This window comes from Diorhabda carinulata, chromosome 1 (assembly GCF_026250575.1).
Source record: "Diorhabda carinulata isolate Delta chromosome 1, icDioCari1.1, whole genome shotgun sequence".
NCBI lineage: Eukaryota > Metazoa > Arthropoda > Insecta > Coleoptera > Chrysomelidae > Diorhabda > Diorhabda carinulata.
Genome location: NC_079460.1, coordinates 37999754 through 38026589, shown reverse-complemented (window position 1 = coordinate 38026589; position 26836 = coordinate 37999754). Strand labels below are relative to the sequence as shown.

The window sequence follows — 26836 nt, the reverse complement described above, 5'->3', positions numbered from 1 at the left end:
GACAAAGCAGTGAAAAATAAAACGAAAACCAAACAGATCACTTTATTAACTCAACATTCAACTCAGTTTTCAGTTAATCCTTGTCAAGGGAACAACCGGATTTCGGTAAACAAGGTGTACCGTGTCATGCTGGGGTAGAAAAATTTATACGAAAAATAAATGGAAAGAGCATTATCTGAAAATAAATAAAGTTTTATATTTCCACAAGTTGAATATTTCATCACTACTCATTATAAATTTTAAAATTCGTTTTTGTTATTATATATTTGAAAATGAGCGTATCACCAAACATCGTCTGAATGATGTTTTTCCCCAAGTTCAAACATGCCTTTTCCCAGGGACAAGGTTTTTAAGGAAACCTGTGTAATTGTTTGATATTTTTAAAAAAAGAAGATCGAATTCACCGTCAGGTGAGAATATTATTCTTAAAATTAACATTAATACATTGTTAATCAAATATAATATATTCAATTCCATATTTCGAAATATGAATTACAAGAATATAACTTTACCTCGTTATTATTCAAAACATAGAACTTTCTCAGGAGTAAAAACAATCCTGCTCTTTCCGCTGACGGCAATCATGAAAACCCGTCGAGTTTTTCGATTTATTTTCTTTACAAATTCGCATCTGGAATTCTTGAAATTAACAAGATATAATGAATTATGAAGTATTTTTTTCTCTGTCGTGAAATGAGTTATTGTTTATAGTAAATACTGAAATAGAATGAAATTATGAGGTACATTAAATTTGACGAGTTAATGAATTATCTTAAAAGAAATAATATTTTCGGTTTCTGAATCATATTTTTTGTTTATTTCCATTATTTTGTGTCGTTTCGAAAAGGTATTTTTATGTGAATAAAAAACAGGAAAATATGTACGCATATATTGAATAAACGACGTTCTTACAAAAATGTTGATGTGGAATTCAAAATATATGCACTTAAAAAATTGAAGTATTCATTTAACTCAGAGATGAGTATATTTATTTACATGTGTTTCTATATATAAATAATTTTTTACTTGCTGCTGTCTGAAATTTCTATTATGTATGATAAAAGTACTTTTCTGGTAATAAGAAATTAGTTTCAAAAGAGAAACTTTCATTTTAGCTGCTGCCCATTATCTTCGTCTACTACTGCTGCAACAACTGCCGCTGGAATAAGGGCACATATGACATCTCGTCCTGAGTCATCTCTCAAGTGAAGTTCAATATCAACACTTAGCTAAAATATGATATTACTTTTATCAAAAATAATAAATACATGTAGAAAAACCGTTAGATAATTTGATTGGCTTCACTTTTCAGGAATAGATAACTATAAAACCTTATTAGAATGATTTTAGAACAATCTTTTTCCCAATTAGTCAAAGTGAACTCCATTTTAAATATATCAAAAGTAAAAATATTAATTTTCACGTGAAAATTATGGTGCCTATTTTAATTATTTTATTAATATTAATTATTTTGGCTGAAGTGAGTATTTTAATAAAAAATAGGATATTGGGAAAAATTTGCATGCATTTCAAGTGAGTGATTTTGATTTGGATAGGATAAGCGGTGTTTGAGTACCTCAAATAATCAAATTAAATTTTATTGCGATACATCAATTTCATTTACAAAAAAAACAAAGTAAAGTGAAAAAAGAATTTAATTACATATATGGCTAGTTGCGCTACCATATCTCTACTGATTGAAAATGGAAGGAATATGAAAGGAACGATAATTTTGGAAGTTATATAGGAAAAGTACGAAATGGATATGAGTACTGTCGAACGTCATGCAAACAATGCATAACAATCCAATTTTATCAATGAATATACGTTATATGAATCAGCGAAAAGTAGAATGAAACTGAAATTGTCAAAAATATTAACACTATTATTCACACACTATGAATTATCTTTATGGATTTTCCTTGGTAAGGATAATATTGTTTAATAAAGGATAATGTTGTTTTCACTGTATTTCTAGGATATTATGAATTTTTCTGTTATTGAATTGTTCAATATTTTTCATATAATAACGTAATCTAATTCAATTTCAATGATCTTTGATAGTTCATATACGAACAGAAATCTCATAACAATATCTGCTGTCAATTGAGGAAAAAATTTAACTAAATTAGTGAAGGGGAATATTTTCCCATGTCATGCCGCAGAAAACCTGTAACAACTGAAGACAAATCTTCAGTTGTTTATGTTTATTCACATTTGAGTCCGTTTACTTCAAAAACTTCAAAAATATAAACCATATTTTGGGAACAACAACAAAAAACAGTAAATATTCTAAACGATTCATGTCGCATGTTCCAGAAAACATATTGGAAGGTATTGTTTCACGTCACGCACATTGCTAATGTGAAATTCCATCTTGTTGGAGCCAAATAACATTTTTAAATTAGAAGACAATTCAAAATTCCTAAATGGATTTATAAATCACCGAACAAACTCAGGTATAATACTATTTACCAATAAATTCTAATACGTTTCCTTTAATGAAAAAGGGTCCAATTATTTTGTCGTATATTATTCCAGTATTTACATTAATCTTTGTGGATATTGAGTGTGGGATTTTCCCATCCGACGAATATTCTTACGTGACCTGTGTTTATAATTATAATTCCGTTGATAAAAAAGGAGCCTCATCGAAAAATATAACCTTATTTAAAGTTTTCGCGACAGTAACATTTATCCATTACCGTATCAGCAAAATCTTCATGTCTATCGTAATCATCATTTAACAAGTACAGCGTATGGATGTAATTTATTATCACGGGAAATTCTTGTTTAGGATGTTTGCGGATTATTATTTTCTATACTGTAAAAAGCATCAGAAGATTTGTTTTTCCTATGCTGATTTAGGTGTGTATTCCTCAGCCTCAGTTTGGTTGAATTTTTTTAGCAACCTACTGGGATTTCAGCTATGATATAGACACTTGTTGACTTCTAACCACATCATACTGAAATTACAAATCTCTTTCTTTGATGAACATCAACCTCAAAATTTAATCAAATGTCAAATTAGTTATTGTTGTAGCCATAGCAATCTTTCTTAAGGATTTGAAGAAGGCACAGAGCAACTGCGCAAATATTTTTGGCTGGTAATAATAAAACGTCGGAAAAAGCGCAGACAGTTTTTGGCATATTCAAATTGACTTTTTTGTTTTACTATACTGATTATAATAATAGAAATTATTAATATTTGTTGAGGATTTCAAAAAAAAACCTTTTGAAATAACAAAGTTCATCATACTCCCAAAAAAACAATACATCTGACAACGATGTAAATTATACCATATTGCCAGTAACAGTGATAGCACAGAAATGAATATTATTATATATTTCTATTATTATCCAGCTCTTTAATGGAAATATATGTACTTACTGTAGGATAATTTTCCTTTACGTAAATTGACACAATATATGTATTAGTTTGCCCCGGACCCAAAGGACAATTGACTCCCAAATCACAGGCATTTGGATCTGGTAGGGGAAATTTAGATTTTATAAATGACAACTTTCCGTATACTACAGCCTTGAGTGTATTTGAAGTAACATCTGTGGAAAATAATGTTATGAAGACAAGTAGAAATAAACTTTGAATTGCTAAAATATTACTTGATTTAAATGTGGCTGTCAATGTTGCATTTTGGCCTCTGACTAGTGGACACCGTGCTTCATTATCACACCCCTCTATATCAACTTTAATTATCGATCCATCTTTCGATCCTGAAATGTGGAAAAAACCATAATAAATTTATGTCAAAGATTGTTACTGCTTCTAATGTATCAAGTATTTCAATTCGGCTAGTTACTCTTCTTACCATGACCTAATAATCGGTTCTTACAAAAGTAGAGTAGAGTAGAGTTATTTATTCATGACTTTTCTGTTATCCAAATTGTGAAAAAAATATTGTAACACAATGTTCTAAGCTGAGTTTATTACAATCTGTAGTCAATTCTTGTTTCCATTGAAGAACTTTCTATTCCATATCATTCGACGGCAATAGATGCCCTTCATGTTTCTTGTTACTCTCATTAGATTGGTTATTTGAAAAAAACACTATGTTTTCAATTCAACTACTACGTTACCTTTCGTGTTCCTTGAATTTCGAATATATTTTTTCTATTTCTCAAAGTTGGTAAATTTTGACTGTTATCTGAGTTGGTTGGATTGGGAGAAGTTAATTCTAATTCCTAATTTAGCTATTTTAATATGATTAATCGGAAATTTGGTATTCAATTATAATATATAATCAATCAAATATACTGATTACAAGACTAAGATCTTAATAAACTTATGTTATATTAAATCTACCAAGTTGTAATTAGTGTGCTGAATCTGCTTCAAACAAAAGTTGTTTGAATAAGCGCAAGTTCTTAAACTGTAACGTAGTCCTTCATTTTGTCACCTTTACCTGATCAAACGTATTTGATGCTAATACACAAACATTCTCACTGCTGGTGCAAGTATAGTATAATGAAGACATATACAGTTATCGTACTAGTCTTATATCAATAGTACAATTCTTAATTTTCTCGTTGGTTATTTACGATTCAGTACTGCCGTGGCAGCAAAGAAAACATGTGAAATTAAAAAGAGTTTTGACTCTTGAAGATCGTTCGCGCTTAGGTCGTCCACCTTTGTGGGATATTGAGGTCGCAAGGAAATTAGTAGAAAACCAACCTAGTACCACTCCTCACTGATTCTTGGATTCCCTTGGACCTTCTTAAAGTACCATATACCCATATCAAATCAATAGGTTCGAATAATTTCACAAGAATAAACTAAAAGATTCAAGCAAAACTTCGAGTAGAGATGTGTAAACAGGTCCTTGCTTTACCGAAAGATAATATTTTATCAGAAACATTGTTAAATTCGATGAAACGTGGATTTATCCAAACAACCCAAACATTGAAAATCAATGGCTAGACAAAGGAAAGCGGATAGTCTTGTTGTGTGTGTGATGGAATTATGAAAGTTGAGTGTACTAAGTTACGCCGAAGAAGATTTAAGAACTTGGTGATATTGGGCCTTTATTTTTGTATGATTATCAAATAAATAGAGTATACATTGGTAATCAGCATTAGTTTTTGAGACACCCTCCATATATGACTCTTAAGAAGCTATAAGCAATGAGAAATTTGAGGACGTGGAGTTGGGTCATTGTGGGATGGATGTAGAATTAACTCATAATTATTCTGACGTTATTAAATAGTCTAAGAAGGTTAATAACAAATAATATCAAAATGTATGGAAATACTTATCCTTTGAGAATGGTCATGAAATACCAAATGCTTAAAAAAAATTCTACTTTGTTCTATAATTGGCAAATTCTAAGATTAGAAATAAAAAAATCGCGGAACAGAGGATAAGCAATAAGGATAATTAATCAGATGTCATTTTCACTGAAGTTGTGCTATTTATTTGCTTTCAAACATTTTTTTATTATTTCCTATATAAATAAAGTCAAATCTTTGATAAATAACAGCTTGTCATTGTTTTCGAAAACGTCAAATTTATAATACAATATGATATAAATTTCTATTTTTTCAGTTTGATAAAAAAATTGTTCATATATATGATTCATTTTGAACATAATACAAACATTTTATTGGTAACAACTGCAGATTAGGGTACAATACAATGAAGTTTTATAGATATGCTTTTATTGTGAAAAATTTCAATACACCAAGCGGTACTGTACACTTAAAACTTAAAAGAATGCGAAAATTACTAGCATATAAACCAAATAGAAATTGTTGACCCTATGTACTATAAAAACGTTAAGATACTGTCAATTTAAGCTCGTATCTAAGTCGTTTTGAAAGGTGAAGGTCAGAGCTGGGTATCACAATTTAACTGCGTTGCCATGGTATACAAAATAAAACGTAATTGTTCATTCAACTAAGTCATTTAACTTTAATACCTTTTATGCAATTATTCCAGCTTCCATTGGATGGAGAGACAAGGGTTAAGCTACCGGGAAGCAAAGTAAAAGGTTCAAAATAAAAATAAAAGATTTCTTATCCATTGTAATAATTACTAAACACCAAGAAGAGAATAAAAAGTATAAAAAGGATCTACTTATACAATGTGTATGAAGAAACAACATTTAAATCATCTAAGTTTGTTCGTCTCTCCAAAGTTACATTTAATATATTAATATTAATAATTAAGATACCAGGGGCTCAAAAATATATCAACTTTTGCTACTTCACTGTTTCCCTATTCAATTTAACTTGTTAAGAAAACACGAACGGAAAAAGGCGTCGTTTGTTATAAGCATTTCTTTTCAGGTTTGTTTGAAATTATTCCATTGCTGGAGGAAAACTTTCACAACCACAATATGCTATGAATCCAAGTAGATGAGTTTCAGATTTAAAGTTTCATTATAAGAAATTGAATATTTAATTTCTTCGAACCTACTAAATAAAATATATAAAGGGGGTATTTGTTTAAAACAACTTCCAGATAAATCGTAACAACGAAAATCACGGATCAATCAGAAGACAAAAATTCAATTCAATTAAACTTTTCGTTGGGTGGCTTTACCTGCACATGCTTGTGATCAAGACATGTTGCTTCTTCCATTGTATCGCAAGTTGTTGTGCTGTAATGCTGTCGTAATAAGTTGTTTTCAATATTCTTTTATGGCATTATTCTAACTTCAAACAGCAGTACAAAAACATAAAGACAAAAAACACAACGAATTGAATATTTCTAAGTAAAAACAAAAATTAATATTAATATTTCATGATTACGATAGATCACAAGAATCGGGAAGTGAATTAAATAAATCCTTCACCTAAAAACGTGGTTCTTTTCATTCAGAATTATGCTCGATTTTGTAAAATAACAAGAAAGTTCAGGTATATTCGAAAAGAAATATTTTCAATTTCAATACTCGTACAAACACACTTAGTGACAATCCAGCTCACTTATCAACACGGTAGAAATCATTTTAGTCAATGAATTATGTCAACTATCCATTCGTAAGTTTTTATAATTCAGGAACATTATACAAAACGGTTTAATTTTATTATTCAAATGGTTTTTCTTTCTGGTAATGAACCCAGAAAAAGTTTTTTATGAATGTATATTATTTTCCCTTAATGTATCCAAAATGCATGGACAATAATTTTTTTCAGATTTTATATGAGAAAGTTTAATTATAAAAAGCAAATAAAGTGGCTGAAATAGTGTAACCTCTTTATCACAAAAGCACAATAAAGAATTGTTCATTTTAAGACTCTACATATATTTTACGGTCAACCAAACACAACATACAAGTATTCACAAATTAACCCTTCTAATCATTTCTAAAGAATTCTCTGGGATTGCATATGCACCCGGAATCCTAAGCATAAAGTTTTGTGTTCAAGGAAAGAAACAGAAAATAATTATGAGGCTGATTGGACTAAAGGATTCGTGAGGCTATGTTTAACTCGTACTTTTTCCAGCTCTGGATTCTTTGGTGTGTAGTGGAAAGAGGGAATACTAGTACAGAAATTTAAGAGGGGATTCTGAAGCTAAGCTACAATTTTCCAAATAGATATGTGTACAATTTGCTCTGTACTGGATATATAATCAACCAAAAGCACAGGAACAAATATATCTATTAACCCTTCTATAGTCGAAAAGCTTTCGAACGATGAACTTCTAAGATGGTACGAACTTTATTGAGACACAAGCTATCGACAAATAACTATGTCAAGCTTGTTTGGGTCTCCTGGGTATTCTAGTGTCTAAAAAAGGGCATACGGGTCATGAGTATAACAATTCCCGATGGTTTCATTATTAGTCTAATAAACAGAAGAGCCGGAGACAGCTTTCTGAAGAGGTGGCTGGAAATCAAGGGCATGCGACACATCAAAACGTCAAAGTACATCAAGAATTGGGACATACGATGCTCATGTCCAAGATGCAAATATGAGAAGGAAACTTCAATACACTTTTTGTTCAAGTGCGCTCTTTGTTCTACTTTGTAGAAATTGGAACTTCTCGTCAATGGTTTGTTCACAAAATACTAATAACCTAATGGAGTAGAAAATTATATTCCACTACGTCAAAAATATAATCTACAGATTTTCTAATACAAGTTATATCTTCTTTATTTACTCTCCTTAGCGGGCAATGATTTCTTAATATCCGCTGTAAAAGTATTTATATCCACTCCCAATCACTTCCATCACATAAATTCATATACATGATGAATTACCATTTGTTCCCATATTCAGATGAAGACTTGGCAATACCTCACATTCTCTCGATTGTATTGGTCTATATGCTGTTTTTAGTATATCCTGATATACCTGAAATATCCTGATAAGACGTCCATTCGTATAGAAAAAATGAGGTTCAAATAGAAATATTCTCCACGTCAGTCTTTTGCATACAAATTCTGATTCCTTTTCAGATTTTTCACTCTGGAATATGTGGAATCCTTATCTCATTATGCTATAACAAATTGTTATCGAATTTATGCCATCCACTGCGTAGTATCAAATTATGATTCGTGTGTACATACTGCTTAACCAATCTAACCCAAAAATGAATTAGATATCAACTACTTTGTAGTTGGTATATATTTTTTTCAACGCACAGGAATACTCTCACGTTATTATGAAAATTCTCAATTCAAACGTTTTTATATTAACAACAATTTCCGTTCATTAATTTAATAATACTAATTAATTGATTAAAAAGACTCACCACAGTCCCTAATGTTAGCCGAAGATACCAAACATGTGAAATAAATCACTAAACATAAAACACTAAAGATCACTTTTCGAGCAGCCATTTTAAAGAGAACGGATGCAAGTACTCTCCGGCAAATTATCCAGCTATTAATAAGAGTGTTACTTGAGGGTCAACTGTATTTAGCTCCGTATTATCTTTAAATGAACTGGAATTTTGTGTTTCTTAATGAGTTTTAGACGTATTATATGATTATCAATGACAAATTTTGAGAATGCAAACTACAGTACTATTATAATATCATCTTCCGTAGATAATTTTAATAAATAATTAAATTTTGTTATCTAGTATGACTAGTTCAAAGGTTGACGATGGTATCCTAAAGTCTAAATAATATACAAAATTTATTTGATACATTGATTATATTGTAATATTTAGAATAGTAAAATAGATTCTTGGACCGAAAATATAACGGTCAGCTTGAATCAACCAATTTTCTAATGATTGAATCAGGTCTTGGCAATGAGGATCAAAATAATTTTTAAAAGAAACTTGTAATATATACTCAACTCCGTTATAATGGATCTATTATTCATAAGGCCCCATCTAATGAAATTAGGTTCAAATAGTTTCGTATGTCAAAAAAGCTACAAAAATGAATTGAAATATAGTACCAGGAAATAAAAAATAGAAAAGGATAAAGAAAATCAGCGGAATAAAATCGGAAAGAAAAACAAAGAGACGTTGATCGCAAATAAAAAATATACTGATAAGACAAACTTGTTATAAAAACCAATCTACAATTATTACTACTGAAATGAAATATATCAAAAAATTATCATGTCTTGAGAAAAGCAAGGAATAAATAAAATAAGAGAAAGGAACAAGTGAATGAAGAATATGGTTGAATTCGGAGTGAAATAGAAAACAGATTGAAAGATTCTCAAAGACAAAGAGAGATGAAAAAGTGTATCAGAACCAACATAATTAGAAGGAGAAGTAGAAGAAAAGACAGGCTTCCATTAAACTAACATTAATTGTGTTAGTCATTTTTCACTTGATAAGAAAACTAAACTACCCAAGTACAGCGAGAAAGTGGTGAAACTTTTCAGAAGAAAAAAGTATGCAGTAAATGGATAGGTGAAGATGATCACGCTCGTTACAATTACTTCAGAAATAGACGGAATTCCCTTGTTTATTGTACTAGATTATTATTTGAATTATATTAAAATTATTTGATAATATTCCATAATTTTATTTTTTGCCTAATAAGATTTAACTATTCACTATTTTGAAGTCAAAAATTCAAAATATACAATAAAATAACAGTGATCTTTTATTCCAGTTCCCATTGCCCAAGTTGACGCAGTAGTTGGAGATCCTGTATACCTGCCATGCGATATATCAACAATGGAACCTGGTGACCAGGTGTTATTAGTATTATGGTATAGAGAAGACCTAGGAACTCCAATATACAGGTAGACAATGTTGTTTAATTGAGTGTTATGCAATTCAGCAAATTTTAATTATAGATTATGAACATTTCTCGAAAAAATATGATTATAATAGATCAATTTCAAAATTTCCAGTATGGCTACTCAATTTATGATAGTATAGGTATTTCATTGAATTAAGAGTTCAATTACGGTACTTGCTATTCGCTTTGATATTGAATCAGCTTCTAGTTTCCAGTAAATTTCATTTTTCTATTGAAAATGAATACTACAGAACAAAATATCTGAATTTTATACGTATCACTTAACATGAGTCGATTTTCAGATACCAGTTAATAATTATAGAGATAAGTCGCATCGTTATAATTAATACTTATCAATCACCCCTTTTGTAGTAATTATTATTGATATATCATTGAATGATTGACATCTATCTGCATCAGTTGATTCTATGAAAATGTTAACAAACATATTTACAAAATAAATAACGTTATAGACCAGAGGTTATGTTCTACATTTAGATAAGTCAAAGGTTATGCCATTCATGTCATTTCCGGTATTTCTACAAATAATAGACTTGTCGAATATTTAGCTAAACAGTTACTGATAATTTAGCAAACCTCATATTCACTTGCATTTTTCCGTTTCACATAATTCTGATAACTCAAATTCATACTTATGTGACAATAGACAGCATATCATAGATTTTATGAAATTTATAGATTGTTATGCTATGCTATTCAACAGATAAAAATAATTGAAAAATTCATTTTTATTGACTCTTCATATACGAACAACTCAGATATTGAGTTCTTAAGGTTATCGTTTCAACTAAATTGAAATGTAGCGCAAAGCATCTATTAGATTATTTATTCAGAATATAGTTTGAAACATTTATAATCAGTTGTAAATTATTAACTAAGTAACTATAGGAGTAAATTATACAGCGCTTATGAATTTACCAATCATACAGGGATATTCTTTGAATACCAAATTTCGAAACCAACTTTATTTATATTTCAAAATATTCTAGTATATCGTTGCATATGTAATGAAATTATTACTATAATTCACACAGCATAATTTGTATATATTATCAGTTTTCAATAAAAATACTATTGAGATTAAATCTTTTATCTACAATTATTTCTTTAATGATCTAGTTCAATAATTCAGTGAATATTTCACAAACATAAACATAGCATTATAATGTAAAAACAAATATTGAGTACATTATTGGGTGACTTATGAGACTAACAAAAACTAATGGGTAATCCATCAAAAAAAAGATCGCAAGGTACACCCCCAATTCCATGAAGACTTTTTTCTATTCACATAAAAAAGTCCGTATGACTGGCTATTACAGAAACAAAATTCAATCGCATTTGGAGTGTTAACGAAAATATTCATTGCACGGTTTTCTTTTAAAAGTGGAGAACTTTTGAGCTCAAACACAGTATCAATGATTTTTTATTTCAAATATATGAATATGATTACGAGAATTTGCTCCTTTTCGAGAAATGACGAGTACTTGTAGAACATAAACTCTTTGCAATACTTCAGACTGTATTTCGGTAATCATGCGTCAAATATTTCAGTATTTCAGGATACTCTGCGTAGGCATGTTATTTTTCAGATCCTCAAAGAAAGTGATAAAATGATGTCAAGTTTTATCGTGCTGGTCAAATGGGTGGTCTCAGTTTCCTGTTATCATATTTTTGCTTTAATGCTTCCAACTGAGTCAAAAAAGTTGGTATATCTGTGTATACCTCAATATTAGGTTTTGACCTTAAGAGTTTTTGGAGACATCAAGGACTAGTTACGGCTAGTCGTTTCTCATTGCCGGGAATTTGTCAACTTTATTTGTTCCCAATTTAAGGTGTACTCAATTTTTCAACAAAATTTTGAAATGAAATTCAAGATAAATGTTTTCTTCCGCCTATTCTCTTGATGTAAAGTATCTTACGAAATGAAGTGAACGTATTCAGAAAATGATCAAAAGATTCTCGATTTAATCGGTTTGAAGAAAGCCAGACCACACTAACTTAAATATAGAAGAGAACTTTCACATCAGTGTCACCAAATTAAAGATCCCGCCTCTTAAACAAATCATCATTTATACTAAGAAATAGGGAAAGAATTTACGAATCTCACGAGATACTATTAACAATATTTCATAATTTCACATCGCTCCGAATATTATAATACAAACAAAACATTTTTTTGGACATGTTTAACTTCACAGTAATTAACTTTCGCATTCTGAACCTCTTGCTGGGGCAAAATTGTCTACTTACTTTTATCATTAAGAAGTTTTCCCGCTGTACACAGCATTGTTCGTTCATTTTATGAAAGTTTCAACTTTTTTGTTTTATCCGTACCGAGAATTATAATTTAAGTAATCATGTTAGTCTAGTTTTGGTACGTTGTAATATCAGAGAACATTATGCTTCATTATTAAGATTTAAGTCTCCAAACTCCTAATTGCATTAAAAGGATAGGGGCGCTGGAGTTGCACTTAACAGCGAAACATATGTTCTCCAATGTACTTCTGCATATAACTTGCCGCAACACACGTTCTCTGTTATAATTACTGACAATTGAGAATTATTAAAACTTTATTATAAGCCTATTCGGGAAAAAATTGATGTTCACAAATCGGTTTAGTGGTGGATGAAACTTGGGATGTCAACAATTCATTCACTCATTCATTCCCAAGCATTGGAAATTTGAATATTTTAGATTCATAATTTGATTCCTTACTTGCGTTGAAACGATTTAGATCGGAAATATCTATCTAAATATTTCAAATGAATTAGACTCATGTTTTCGCCATGGTATCTCTCCTAACTTCTTTAAGTTTTTAGTTCTTGAGAGTATGACTTTATATTACTGGTTCATTATCTTCTTCTTCAGATATTCACTACAAACCTTGTCTTCGTTTGACAGTTTGACCGGATAGTTTTGTGCATCCATAGCTTTGTTCATCGTTAGTAGTTACTGAATAGTTACAGTACTATATCTAGTGTTTATACAGAGTGTTCATTTGAAAACGTATCACGCTCTATATTTCAGCTCGTATGGAAAATTCAAGAATATGATGAGCTTATTTTTAAGGGGGATAATTTGTAGGCAGCTTCTTAATTATTTACTTACACAGATTGAATGAATGGAACTCAATATTACATGATGATGAATTATTGAAGTATTTTCAATTCCAATATCCTATTAAATGATAAAGAAGTATAATATTCAGTTATAATTCATAAAATGAAAATTCTTCAACAGATTTTGATGACAATTTTGATGAAATTTTGAACAGTAACGACTTTTTTATTAGCGGACATAATAACAAGCCAAATTTTTTGCTATTATATGATAATACTAATTTTAGAAACGAATTACGTTAATATAATTTGATTTCTGATTCAATTTCAGCATTGATGCCAGAGAACGGGACTTCGGTATGGCAGAAAGATGGTCAGATGAAAACGTATTCGCCAATAGAGCATATTTTATGCCAGAAAAAACACCTGCAGAATTAGGAGTAGATCACATCAGAGAGACTGATCAAGCTATGTATAGATGCAGAGTCGACTTCAAAATTGCTCAGACTAAAAACAGTAGGGTCAATCTCACTGTCATAAGTAAGTAAATCATTATAATAATCTAACTGGTGTTCAAGAAATTATATCGTTCGATAAGAGATAGCACTATCAAGTTCATCATTTCGTTTTTCTCAAGGGAATATTATATCTTTATTAACACGTGTCCATCTTCATGTATATCGATCTCAACCGTAAATTCTCAATCAGCATAATAATAAAAATAAAATTATTAGTTTTGACAGTTATATAAAGATAACAGAATTATGATGACTCGTAAACGAGCCGATAGAGATTTAGTAGAAATCGGAATATTTTGCCGGAAGTCTTGGGTTACAGAGAGATCTGTGCAAAATAAGTTTTTAGTAGGGGCTGAAAAGATATTGTGCATCGTTGTCATCGTTGTCACTTTTAGTGAGACTTGGATCTACCACCATAATCATGGACCAAAACAAGAGGGTAAAGAGAGGTGCGAACCTAGCACTGCTGCTTAAAATATTGTCGAGAAAAGAATTCGAAAAGACTTTTGTAATATTGTAGGTAGGGTGGGAAAATGCGTAAAAGGATTATATTCTATAAAGATAACGCGTAATCTTACGAAATGCATGTGTGGAATCACAAAGATAATAGCACCCGTAGAAGCGGATTTCGACAGGCTTCCTGCTTCTCATTTCAAGGATAAAGTTTTTGAACTTGTTATTAATTCATCATTGTACATTTTTATTCAATTTTACTTAGAATACAATAGCCAGGATCCTCAAACAAGAACATCAATAGAATAAGTACATTGAAGTGCTTTGAATAATAAAAAGTTTTCAAACCAGAAAACGATAATTTTCTTATCAAACGAAAAAACTTATTGAACAACCAGTAACATTTTATTATGGAAAAAATTGCCAACCAGAAGAGTTTCAAGGAACAATGAAAAATTATCTTTAACTTGTTGACAGGCTATTCACTATTTCTACAAACAAATTAACTTAGAAGTTATACAAAGTTTATATTTCAATTGAATAACCAGTCTAAATGTGTATAGTAAATATTTGAGGTAAATATGAGAATAAATTGGCTATGAATAGTTGGACATGAGAATACATACAGGTTCAGTAATATCATATAATATTACAGCTGATAAGAAATTAGGATAAGTAATTAGAACATCAGATTTTCCTTCTACTTGAGTAAAGAACTTACGTTAGTCATGAAGTATATTCTCAAATTCTAACGGACGTTTACTTTGAAAAAAATTTCACTTAAATAATTTTACTGACATAACTCGAGGCATATTATCATATCTTGTACTTTTAAAATACCACACACAAAATATGCAGCGGTTCGAATTTTTTACGTGGTGGGTATCTTATCAAGACTATAATTTCACATTGGCCGATCTGTATTTTACGTCAAATTGAGTCATCTCGCGATGAAACATATACAGTAAAGATTATTTTTCGATCTTCCTCTGTATTTGGGTAAAATGCTCATGTTTAGCGATTCGAATTGTACCATTTTGTCTAATTTACACCTGTGAGATTAAGTACTTGACAAACATTTTCCTTCTTATTATGTATATATACTTCTTTTATATATTTATACTAATTATCTGAGTCCTAGTCTATTTGTTCGAAATTTCATAAAAAAAAGAATATTATTTCAACAAAAAATTTAATTCATTTCTATAAATAAATATTGTAATAAATCTCAAGTGAACTCTAGTTTATTCTCAGAATTCACGTAATAATATCAATGTATCATAATTAAAATATTCCCAATTTATTCATGTGTTGATACGACTACCGGTGTAAAGTGGACCCCAAATCGCCCAGACGAGAAACAGCCTAGTAAACCTGACTGTTATTGGTGCGTGGTGGAAAGATTTATGGTTTTATTTACATACCCTGGAGGTGATTAATGATTAAGCTTGAAATTTGGAAAAAGCTAGCGGGTGGAAAGGGTTTTTATTTCGGCGGGTTATTAATTCTTAGGTACAGGGGGCTAAGAAAATTTTCACGTTTTTATGGTAACACTTCATGATTATCAAATAATGTCATGGTATGAGAAATCAAAATATTATGTTCAACGTGGAGTAATCAACAAACAGGAGCGTGAAAAATTATTTATTATATCGTCGTGATAGTTAATAAGAATGCTGAAAGGATAATTCAGGAGCACTAATGAATGAATTGAGGCTATTTAATTTTATTTCCTTGTTATTATTTTGATGCTAAGTACAAAGGATTTATTACACAGATCCTCAAACTGAACACACTGTTTACACTACAACTACACCAACACTCACAATTACACTCTCTGACGCACGTTTCGATAACCAAGTTATTAACTTAACTTACCTGCTTTATACTAAAGTTATCCACCAATGAACCTTCTCCCGCAAAAATAATTCCAGCGGGAAAATCTCCTTGGTGGGAACGTTCACATTTATTCCTTTACTACTGAATTATAGAGTGAGCTTTAAGGAATAGGCCCTTTGTCCCTATTTAAGCTATTCTTGCATTAAGAAATTTCAATGGTTTCAAATGCATTGAACAATTTATTATTGTATACATGATTATGATCGGCAATACTCGATTTTTCGGTCCGTCCATGTTTTAAATGAGCTATGTGCCCTTTAAGCCGGATATTAACGGATCTCTTAGTCTACCCAATGTACTTCCCGCCACAATCACGACACCTAATTTCATATATAACACTCTTTCCCAAATTAGATATAGAAAAGAATAGTGGATATATATAAAATTAGCTGTAGTGATTGTGACGGCAAATATACTGGTTTCAACTTACTCAGTAAATTTCTAAATTGCCCATGACTTTGCAATAACAAACGTCACGGTTCATAAATATTATTTTTGATTTTAAAAACTAAAAAGGCAACCCTCGAATTACAGATTATAAAAAGAAAACTTATCCTTATATTTACTACTATATAAGGAAAAATTAGATATTTCGTGGGTTCCTCCTAAGGTTTATAGATGCTTTGTTGACTTTTTATGATTGTAGGAGAAAGGAGAAAGTCCCGGATTTTATTTGAGAACTACCGTGGTCCGGATGGAGCTTAAGAATCTATCTCTCTTATATCATAGTCAACAATATCACTATTGACCAGTGTCATTCATTGTATTTCATTACAAAGAAATTTCATCATTATATCGAATCGTTTTTCTTTTCAGTATAATTTGGACAACTCAATAAATTTGTAAAACAATTGTCTTGTGTGATGAGGAGAAGACATTACAATGTGTAATCATACGGAAATAGATTTCCTATCGAGTCGACTAGTAGACTTTCCTTATAGGTATCTTCAGAAGGTTTACAAAATAATCTCTAGACAAAGCAGTATTTTCGTTTACCTCATCTCACAAAAAACTTCAAGTACAGCATTTCTAATTTGAGACGTATTGTTTACAATTGTAATCCTATTTCGATTACATGACTTCCAGGTTTTCTAAGACCTTCGAAATTTTACAAATCCGAGTTTCTATGTTCAGTTGACCTACTTCTCAGTTTAGTCGAACATTTTCCGTTTAAAGCCCTTCCGTTGTCGAATCACACAGCTTTTGAGGTTAGGTAATTGAATATACCGTGTAACTGAAGAAAAAATTAGATACAAGAATAAATATTCGCTCTCAAAAATTAATTATATTCATAAAATATAATCAAAACCATAACTTGATGCTTTTTAAATTGTAATTGACAATCAGACTTGGTTATTGATTTGGAAATCAGACCTATTCAGCAGAAACCGCCTCCAGAAATTAATGTTACGATCGAACAATACAAAAGTAACAGAAATTATTCCTTCCAATTATCAAACTTGAACTATTCATATTTCTTTTTTCGTGGAGAAAAACGATTAAACAAATTACAATTAATCGGAAACAAACATTTTATTATGAAAATATCTGACCAAGTTTTTCCGTATTGAGTATGGTAAATTTTTACTGCTACAAATAGTATTGTCATTATTTGAAGATATTTATTCAAGTTCAGCAAGATTAGCTACACTATTTGTATAAATAAGAAAACTTCGAATATACGTTTAACCCATTTGTTATTTTCCAAAATATTGTTCCTTATTTAGACAAATTTTCAACTGGAGCAAAATCCGTCACGTCACTATTGTTCTCATACTTGTGCAACTTTATCGTTGTAACCCTAATTAATTTTATCAGTCAAATTTATACGTTAATTTTCATTAATTTTGAAGTAGTCTTGACCTAATAGATACAGGAAAATCTGAACAGAACATTGAGATGTCATACCATTTAAATAACCCTTCTTTAAAGACAATGTAAAAATGTTTAAAGTATCGAAGAAAATCCAACGAGAAGACATAGATACATTGTAGTTTTTGAGACTGATGAATAAAGTTTTCTGATATAAATGATGGATATTCACATTAAAAGTTGTCAATCTTAAAACTAACATAATAGAACCGATTTTTCCGAATGAAAATGTCTGGTACGTGGACAGAGTTTTCGCAAGTGAATGGATTGAAGAAAAAGGTAATACCGTCTGCATCTAGAGTCCTTATGCCGTGAGATTTTTTGCGGGGTTTCCTTGAGAGCAAAATATATAACTACAGAAATATTTCACCCGAAGCTTTCAACAATGCGTTATTGTCAAAAATAAGATACCTAAACATTATTTAGAGTATATATTATATACCGACCATACCTACGATTTTATGTATTGAACTTTTTTAAAAGCAAATATATTTGCAGAACATTTAGTAAATACTTTTACAGCCAACGAAAATAAAGAACAATCAAACTATTGAAACTACTAATCATAATATCTTCATATAGGCCAATATCACTACTTTCAATATTATCAAAGCTATAGCTATAAAAAATACTTCTAAAAAGATTGAGTATTATACTCAAAGAAAGAAAATGCCTTCACATCAGCTTAGCTTCAGGAAAAGCCACTGCACAATTGATCAAGTACGCAAGATAATAATCGAGGTCGTAGAAAAATCATTAAAAGACGAGCTGCTCCTCTTCCACTTCTAAAAGAACAATGACTCATCTCAAATATAAGAGAACAATACTTCAGAATAAAGTACAGTGTTTTCTTACACTTGAAGGGAATCAACGCGAATGTATTACAAGGAAATGTGGTTCATCTTCAGATTTGCCACGCAGAAGTGGTTACCTTAGCAAAAAATGAATCGGTACATGTTGATTTCACTAATAAAAAGAAGCAATTTATTCCAAAAAATAGAAGACAAACAGATACCACATGCCAATGTGGACAATTCCTTGAAATGGGAGTTATCTTATCTAAAAAATTAAGTTCTAAGCTCCTCCTGCTTTGCGTTGGGATTAATTTCCAAAGAACTGAGCTTATCCACCTCCTTAACCTATTATGCCCTTATTAAGTCACACCTCTGATATGCCTTTTCCTTCTGGGGTAAGTGTGATGCGACTCAATTTGAGCGAATCTTCAAACTATGAAAGAGAGCTGTTAGATGTTTACTTAGCAGGGCTCACTGCTGAAAATTCTGACTCTTCTTACTTTACGCTCAGAATTAGTTAGGGGCTCAATATATTACAATGCAATAAAATCAGTTGCCAATTGAAATCAAATCAATATCATCTTTACCTGCATTCCGCAATAATTTGAGAGCATATTTACTGGAAAGTGCCTTCTACTCTGTGAACGACTTCTATTCTAATAATAATATTTAATTGGTCACAAACATTTGATCATTTATTGAGATCTCCCTGTGGTAGAGCGTTGTCGGTCGAATATAGAAACACCCTGTATAATAATTATTACCTATTACTATTACCCATAATTTTGTTACTCATTGTGGTTTTCTTCTGTATATTGAAATTTTATTTTATTTGTATCTTTATTTAGTTATTTTTATGTTTGTTTCTTGGTTTTTAAAAGCTTTTGTCTACAACTTGTAACAATTTTTTGACAATAAAGCATTTCTCTCTCTCTCTCTCTTGATTTTAGGTCTCTTCTGTTTTAAAATTAGTTTTTTTTTAATAATTTTTGAAAGAAAGATAAATTTTGACGTTTTGACTTTTCTTTAAGTTTTTATCAAAATATGACTGACAATTGATAAGTTAGGTTAGGAAAATTGTCAGTATCAATATCATATTTTGATAAAGACTAAAAGAAAAGTCGAAATGTCAAAATTTATCTTTCTTTCTATCAAAAAAAAAACTAATTTTAAAACAGAAGAGACCTAAAATCAAAAACATTTAGATGCATTAATATCATTTTATACATCGACAAAGTTTAGTAATATAATTAAACGTTAATTATGTATCTATCCTATATGTTTGATTTTTGTTTGTTGTCAAGGAAATTTAAAAACTGTTTGTTAGTGACGAAGTATTGATTGGTGTTTAGATTGACGTAAAATATCATCTGAAATCATTTGTAGTTCAGTAAATCTACAATTGAAAATTATAGAGGAAATTTATTCAGTAATTTATATTTTCACAAGAACAAGGTAATATAAATAAACGTAATTTTTATTCAGTTTACCTTCGACCCTCGGAAAGATAATTTGATTATCGAAGCGTGTATGAATCATCAAAGTGCCATTGTTTATACAGGAATAGTTTAACTTGTGTTAAATGTTTTGAACTAATTTGAATTTAATTATATTATTTATAGGTCTCTAAGAAATTCTGCAACTAATTACCTACGTAAAAAGAATTAAATAATGTGTTCTGAGCCCATTTTAAGCACAAATAAAAATAGTAACCGTATTAAATCTTTATAATTTTAAATTAAAATCGATTTTTTTAACTAAATTTATTAATTATTTTTACTTCTTTCACATTTTCTTCTGATATTTTAAGCTTTCAAAACTATTCTCCTTTAAATAATTTCAGGTTCAAAATATGTTTGTTTAAAATAATATGTTATATATTGAAATTTATATTTTCCCACAACAATTTGGGAGCTCTGATGCTATTCTCATTCTGAGCTCACTGTTTATGCCTCAGTTTTTTCCTCAATATGAACTTATTTTTGTGATGTTCATTGTATAATAGTATATACGTATATCCTATAGCGCCTTATTAATATTCAACGTAACTAAACCAAAATACGTGAGGTAAATGTTTTTATTTTCGTAGATAAATTTGCATATAAAAGTATTAATTATGTTTCTTGAAACATTACTACAAAGGCTTATTAATGCCTTGTACAAAATCTAATCGTTCTGTGTAGAAAATGAGTCTATTGCGTGTTGATAAATACAAAATTCTTAATCTCTGTTGAAATTACTACTCTCGCAATCGTGAATAAAAATGACTCAAGAAGATTAATTTGATGAAATTATTAAAGACAGTATCATTGTTACTCTTCAATATGAAGATATCGTTTATATTTTCTCAAAATTATCAAATCTAACGAAAGTCAACATAACTGGGTTGATAGTTATGAGATATTAATTAGAAATGAACAATTCACTATTAATTGAACTATTGAACTTCAACAAGAACCAATTACAAATGAACTGATAGGGAAACTAGTCATTACATTATACTTTCAAAATATTCGGCCTGTGACACATTGATAAAGAGAGAAAAATAATAATTGTTCTTACGCTGTAGAAGAATGCCGATTAATGTAGACCACAGGGTACTTCAATTTTTTATACAGTTCTTGATATGAAATAATATGAACTTAGAACTTTGTTCCAATAAGAAAAATTAATTTTTTCTTTGGTTTTCAAATCTCAAATATATAACGGTAATCAATTAAATTTATTAGAATTTACAAAATAGAGCTATCCAACTATTAGATACTGAATTTAGATGTTTAGCTATCCAAAAAGCAAAAACTGCATTGAAAGAAAATAATAATCCGGAAAAAATGATAAATGACATATTCAAGAAATGGATAAACAGATACTACAATCAATTTAAAAACAAAACAAAAACGAAACATCAAAACACAAAACATTTTTCCTTACCATATGTACAAGGACTTTCCCAGCAATAAATATGATATTAGTATAAGTCATAGAGGACATAATACATTATCCAAATATTTCACTAAATTAAAATCTAAAACACCAAAAAACAAAAGAAGTAATATTATATAGCAAGGGCCTTGTACTAATTGTGACGCTATCTATATAGGGCAAACATCTCAGTATTTAGAAACTAGATTAAGAGGTCATCAATACGATAAAAAAAATAGAGCTGCATTAACGAACCATGAGATATCAGAAAAACGTAAATTCAATTATAAAGATCTAAAAATTCTTGAAACGGAATCTAATACGCGAAAAAGGGAATTTTTAGAAATGGTTCACATTCATAAGAAAGAAAAACTGTTAGACGCTGAAACGTCATCGTCACATAGTTTTTTTAGGTTGAAAAATGTAAAAATTAAATATTGTATTACTTATACCTTACGAATGTCTGATGCAAAAGGAACTTGTAAGTAGGGGCGAGTGGTGTTCAAAATTTGTCAGGAAAATGATTACTTGACTAGTTTTTTAACACTCCCGCCCCCGCCCCTACTCGCAACTTCCTCCAAGTTAATTTTAAATATATTTTCCGAGCTTTCGAATACTTACGTATTTTTTTAGAGGTTAAATTTGAATCTTACTTAAATTAAAATGTTCCTGGAAACAAAAATAATTACATCTCGTAGGATCGTCAAAACAACAAACACTTCATCAAATCATTTTTGTTGTACATTCGAATTTGTTGGCATCATAAAAAAAACTTTATCGGGTGTTTTAGTCATGGTAATTCTACATCCAGGCACAAAAACACCATATTTATTTTGGATCATATGTTCAGTGTTGTTTTTATACCTAGGACGTCACCTTTACTGAAATATTCAAACTACCATAAATATTGTTCAAAGAATTAAAAAAATTATAATAAAAGTTGAAAATAAATTACCAAAAACTATTTTTTCTCAAACCATGCAAGTACCCTACTAAAAGTATAAAATTAACAAATTATTACTTTGGAGATAAAAATTGAAGGGATTTCAAGAAATTATTTTAAATTCCTTCTAGAAAACTAACTGATGAAGTAAAAGTTGGTGAGTTCCTAGATTTCTTTCATTTTAATCTATAACTAATGATTTTATTCTTATTTCAATAGATAAACTCCTGTTCATTCTACATCAAATATTAATTCTGGATTCATATATACCTTTGGTCCGTCTTATACAATAATAGAATATTGTGACACTAATGCACAAAATTTATTTGCCAGATGTACCACAGAATATTTTCGAATGATAAGAATTTATCATAATATAGTTCCCCAAATAAATTTTTTGGGTTAAGAATCAAAAAACCCAGTTAACGATCCGCATCGATACAAACTGTATATGTAAAGTGGCGCATTAATCATTGTTAATTCAGATTGCAAGCCAACAAGACCACAAAAATGATTCAATTTTTCGCTATTTGTAAAGACTAATGCACTGGGAAAATGGAGCGTCCACAGAATTCACAAGCGACTGCGTAAACAACGTTTCCTGAAAACAATCAACGTATTCAGATGACAGCTGACGACCCACATATCCATAGAATACAAGTGTATATTGTATCAACTAGAGGACTACGTAATAACAAATTAAACGTTAGTTGGCAGCTCTGGTACAATTGAAAGCAATTTAATTGGCTAACGAACCGCCAACTGCGGTGGGCCACACAGTACGTTGCCAAAGGCGCGTGATGGGAATTCATGCGAGACACATCGTGTTTGCTGCGTAGCATCCAACGTTGTCACATTGAAAATGTTAAAAAAAGTCCTGAAATTCCAGTTTCCTAATACATTAAATTACTTTATAACGGATTATAGGAGTACTATTCATATTCAAATTCATATTCGAGCCTTTTTAAAGACTATAATTCTTTCATATCAGTCTTCGGCATGTATTTTATAAGTTACTATCATTTATGTACGTTTTATTGGGGTAAATATTTTTGCGGAAAAATATGGCACACTTTTCACAGTACCTGCTTCTTTTTCTTCACTTGATTCACGTTGATTGTTTCATTTGTATAGTCGACGCAAGTCAAATGTGAACGCCTTTTGTTGTCATACAATTTTTTATAGCCAGCGTTATTACTAAGAAAGACGTATTGAGAATAGAAATATATTACTTTCTTTACTACGCCTTTGTCAAATTACGTTCCAGATACATTGAATTTCTAATGAAAACTACGGAAAAATACAAAAAATTCAGAATCTCTAGCAAAATTGGTCTTTAAATGAAGAGACTGCTAAATTGAAATAACTTGGAAATAGAAAAATATTACTTTAGCTTTGGAAAAAGATGTAGAAAAAAATTTCTACAGAGTATAATATTTAATAAATATATATTAGAAATAAATTGAAATAAACATTTAACTATCAAACTAAGCCACACAATAATGGTTATATTGATATTAAACGGATTATACGTGATCCCTTAATATCGCAAAAGTTTATTAAAAAATATTTGACGAAACTTCTATTGTTGTACATAGTTAAGATTCTTTTTGTGGCGATTTCATAAGGCTATAAATGGTTCTAAACGTCCATTTCATCAAAATCTATTCACAAAGTTGTTGAGCTAATATTGAGGAAATTTCATTAAACTATCAAAAAAAGTTGTATCAAAGGCATCACATCAATTAAACTTTGTGCGAAGAAATAATTTAATGATAATAGGAATACCATAAGTGATCACAATACAATAGATACTGATGTTATTGAAAATTCGAAATTACCGTAATGAAATGAAATGGTAGTGAAATGGTAGCATTACTACCAACTTCAATGATAAATTTACGCAGCTCCGAGTTTCCAGTTTTTGTGTTAATTATTAAATAAGCCATAGACCCTTTTTAGACGTTACCAAAGTAAGTGGAACGGAAACCCTCTGTAGATTCCAGAACCGGCGGTATCGAAGCTGTTCGGTCTGACGCTTCTACGGAATCGGGCCTCGTCAACAGAGAAAAATAAGAGTCAAAAATAAATGTTGGTAACCAATTAGCTCAAACCGACAAAATCAATAATGTTAAATCTCATTGGATTGATTGACCCAAGATGAATCTCTGCATAATTCATCAGTCAAATCAAACTGAATATTTGAAAAGAGGAAAGATGTCAACAAGAATTTGAAAATTGATACAGAATCAGAATAATTGTATTTGTATACAAGAAGAAAAGAAAAGTTGAATAAGAAGTCCATTTTGTACGTTTGTTGGCCAATATCGATTTAGTATTTTTCCATCTTAATGTACATAAAATGGATCTACTAACGTATTCACTTGATTAATAAAGCGTTCTGATGTGATGAAATTAATTTATGAATTTTCTTGTAGATGTTTGAGATATATATGGTTCAGCTATAATACGTGGACTTTTGAAGAGTGATTTCTTTGGCTACTGAATACGTTTGATTTGCTTATTCTTATGTTTAGTTTTTATGGAAGCATATATAAAGGCAGAATCATCAGATTAAAATAAAAAATTTCCCTCAACTGTTAAATTCTCAGATATACATCTTAAAATCCTCCTAGATATACAATAAATAATTTGTATACTATTCAACACTGCTATATAAAACTTCACACCATTCTGCAATAACTTGTGACAAAATCACTTTTTCTTCAATCGTAAATATTTATTATATCAGATTAACATATTGAATAGGTACTGCAATAGAGAATTAATGCCTTACATGACATTCTCTGTGGTTTAACGTCATTATACGATTGCCATAATACTCTCAAGTTCCTTCAAATTCCAAAATTCCTCTGACCCAACAATTAAAGTGAATTCAAGTATAAATCTACCTGTTTGGAATTCAGATATCGTGGAAAACCAAAACTCCTTCACGCCCTAAAGCGTTCGTGACTGAATCTTTAAATGATTAAAATTTGTACCGAGAAAATTGATATGATTTTGAGATTTTGTTGGGAAAACACGGTGTATATTTAAGTTATTTGATATGCTTTGATTGTGGTAGCTATTGGTATTTTATAGATTAACTTCATTTATATGATTGTTGCTAGGCCAAATTAATTTTATTAAAAATGTTTTAAGATGAGCAATTGTAATCAAAGAGAAATTTCAGGTTTTACTCATTGTATACTCAATTACTCATTGCAATGAACTGCTCAATTCTGATAGTACTAGGCAGGATGTATATCTAGGATCTATATATCTGATAAAATAAGGTTTCAACATCTTAAAACAGCCTATAACATTTTTAAGTGATATAATAATACTAATCCGTAACGTTCGTTGGTTTTGGAACTTTTTGGAATACCATTTTGAATAATCCATTATTATCCTTATCAAGTTACAGATCTATTGTTGCATCAATACTACAAATTCACTTAAATAGATAAAAAATATTACTACAATAGTTGTTTAGTCTTCAGGTAAATAATGGATAAATTACGTTTTCATGACATCTTGAATTTTAATAGATTTTCAAAATTTCCAAATCGATCATTGCCACAAGGAAAAATAAATAATTGAACGTATCGAATGAAATTAACGTGACAAATATATATTAATTAACTTTATATCTTGTCAAAAAAATTGAATTTCAGAATTTTTTTCTATAAAATAATAAAGTTTTTAAAGATACTGTTATCATCAACAGTATCAACTCGGCAAAGAGTTTATTTGGGATCTACTTAATCACCAAGAACAGAAGTTTGATACATCACATTTTTTAATTGGGTATAGGACAAAAGTTCTATATTTCCAAACATCTTTCTAGAAATATATTCAAGAAGCTTATTAAACTAATCTACTGGATCAAACGTGCTCAAACGCACTTGCGAACGTCCACATACACCCGAAACAACCACATTTAAAAACATCCTAACCCAAGCGCTGTGGGAAAAACAAATCCTATATCAGACACCATCCAAAATTACTGTAATCCAATATCAAACATTCTCAGTCCAATAAAAAACATCGCTCCCCAAGTAATACTATAACCGTGAAATAGAAATGAATATGTCAAATATCAATTGGAAATTAAAATATGCGTGTCACAAACGCGTTTCTGACGTTTATGAATAACAGGTCTGC

The 26836-nt window shown here is 30.0% G+C and overlaps 2 protein-coding genes across 2 annotated transcripts in view; one reads left to right on the top strand and one right to left on the bottom strand.

Annotated features, from left to right (window-relative positions):
- The window catches only part of LOC130898348 (hemicentin-1-like), a 310568-nt gene that overhangs the window by 200973 nt on the left and 82759 nt on the right, over nucleotides 1-26836 (top strand). Inside the window, exons 4-5 of the mRNA XM_057807610.1 lie at nucleotides 10053-10185; nucleotides 13600-13808. Of these exons, the coding sequence (XP_057663593.1) occupies nucleotides 10053-10185; nucleotides 13600-13808 (342 nt within the window). The remainder of the gene's footprint in view (nucleotides 1-10052; nucleotides 10186-13599; nucleotides 13809-26836) is intronic.
- Nucleotides 875-9025, bottom strand: LOC130898355 (NPC intracellular cholesterol transporter 2-like). Its single transcript, XM_057807623.1, has 4 exons — nucleotides 8723-9025; nucleotides 3625-3735; nucleotides 3392-3564; nucleotides 875-1229 (listed from the first exon to the last, which is right to left on the bottom strand). The coding sequence occupies exons 1-4, from the start codon at nucleotides 8808-8810 to the stop codon at nucleotides 1107-1109; spliced, it is 495 nt and encodes a 164-aa protein (XP_057663606.1). The 5' UTR covers nucleotides 8811-9025; the 3' UTR covers nucleotides 875-1106.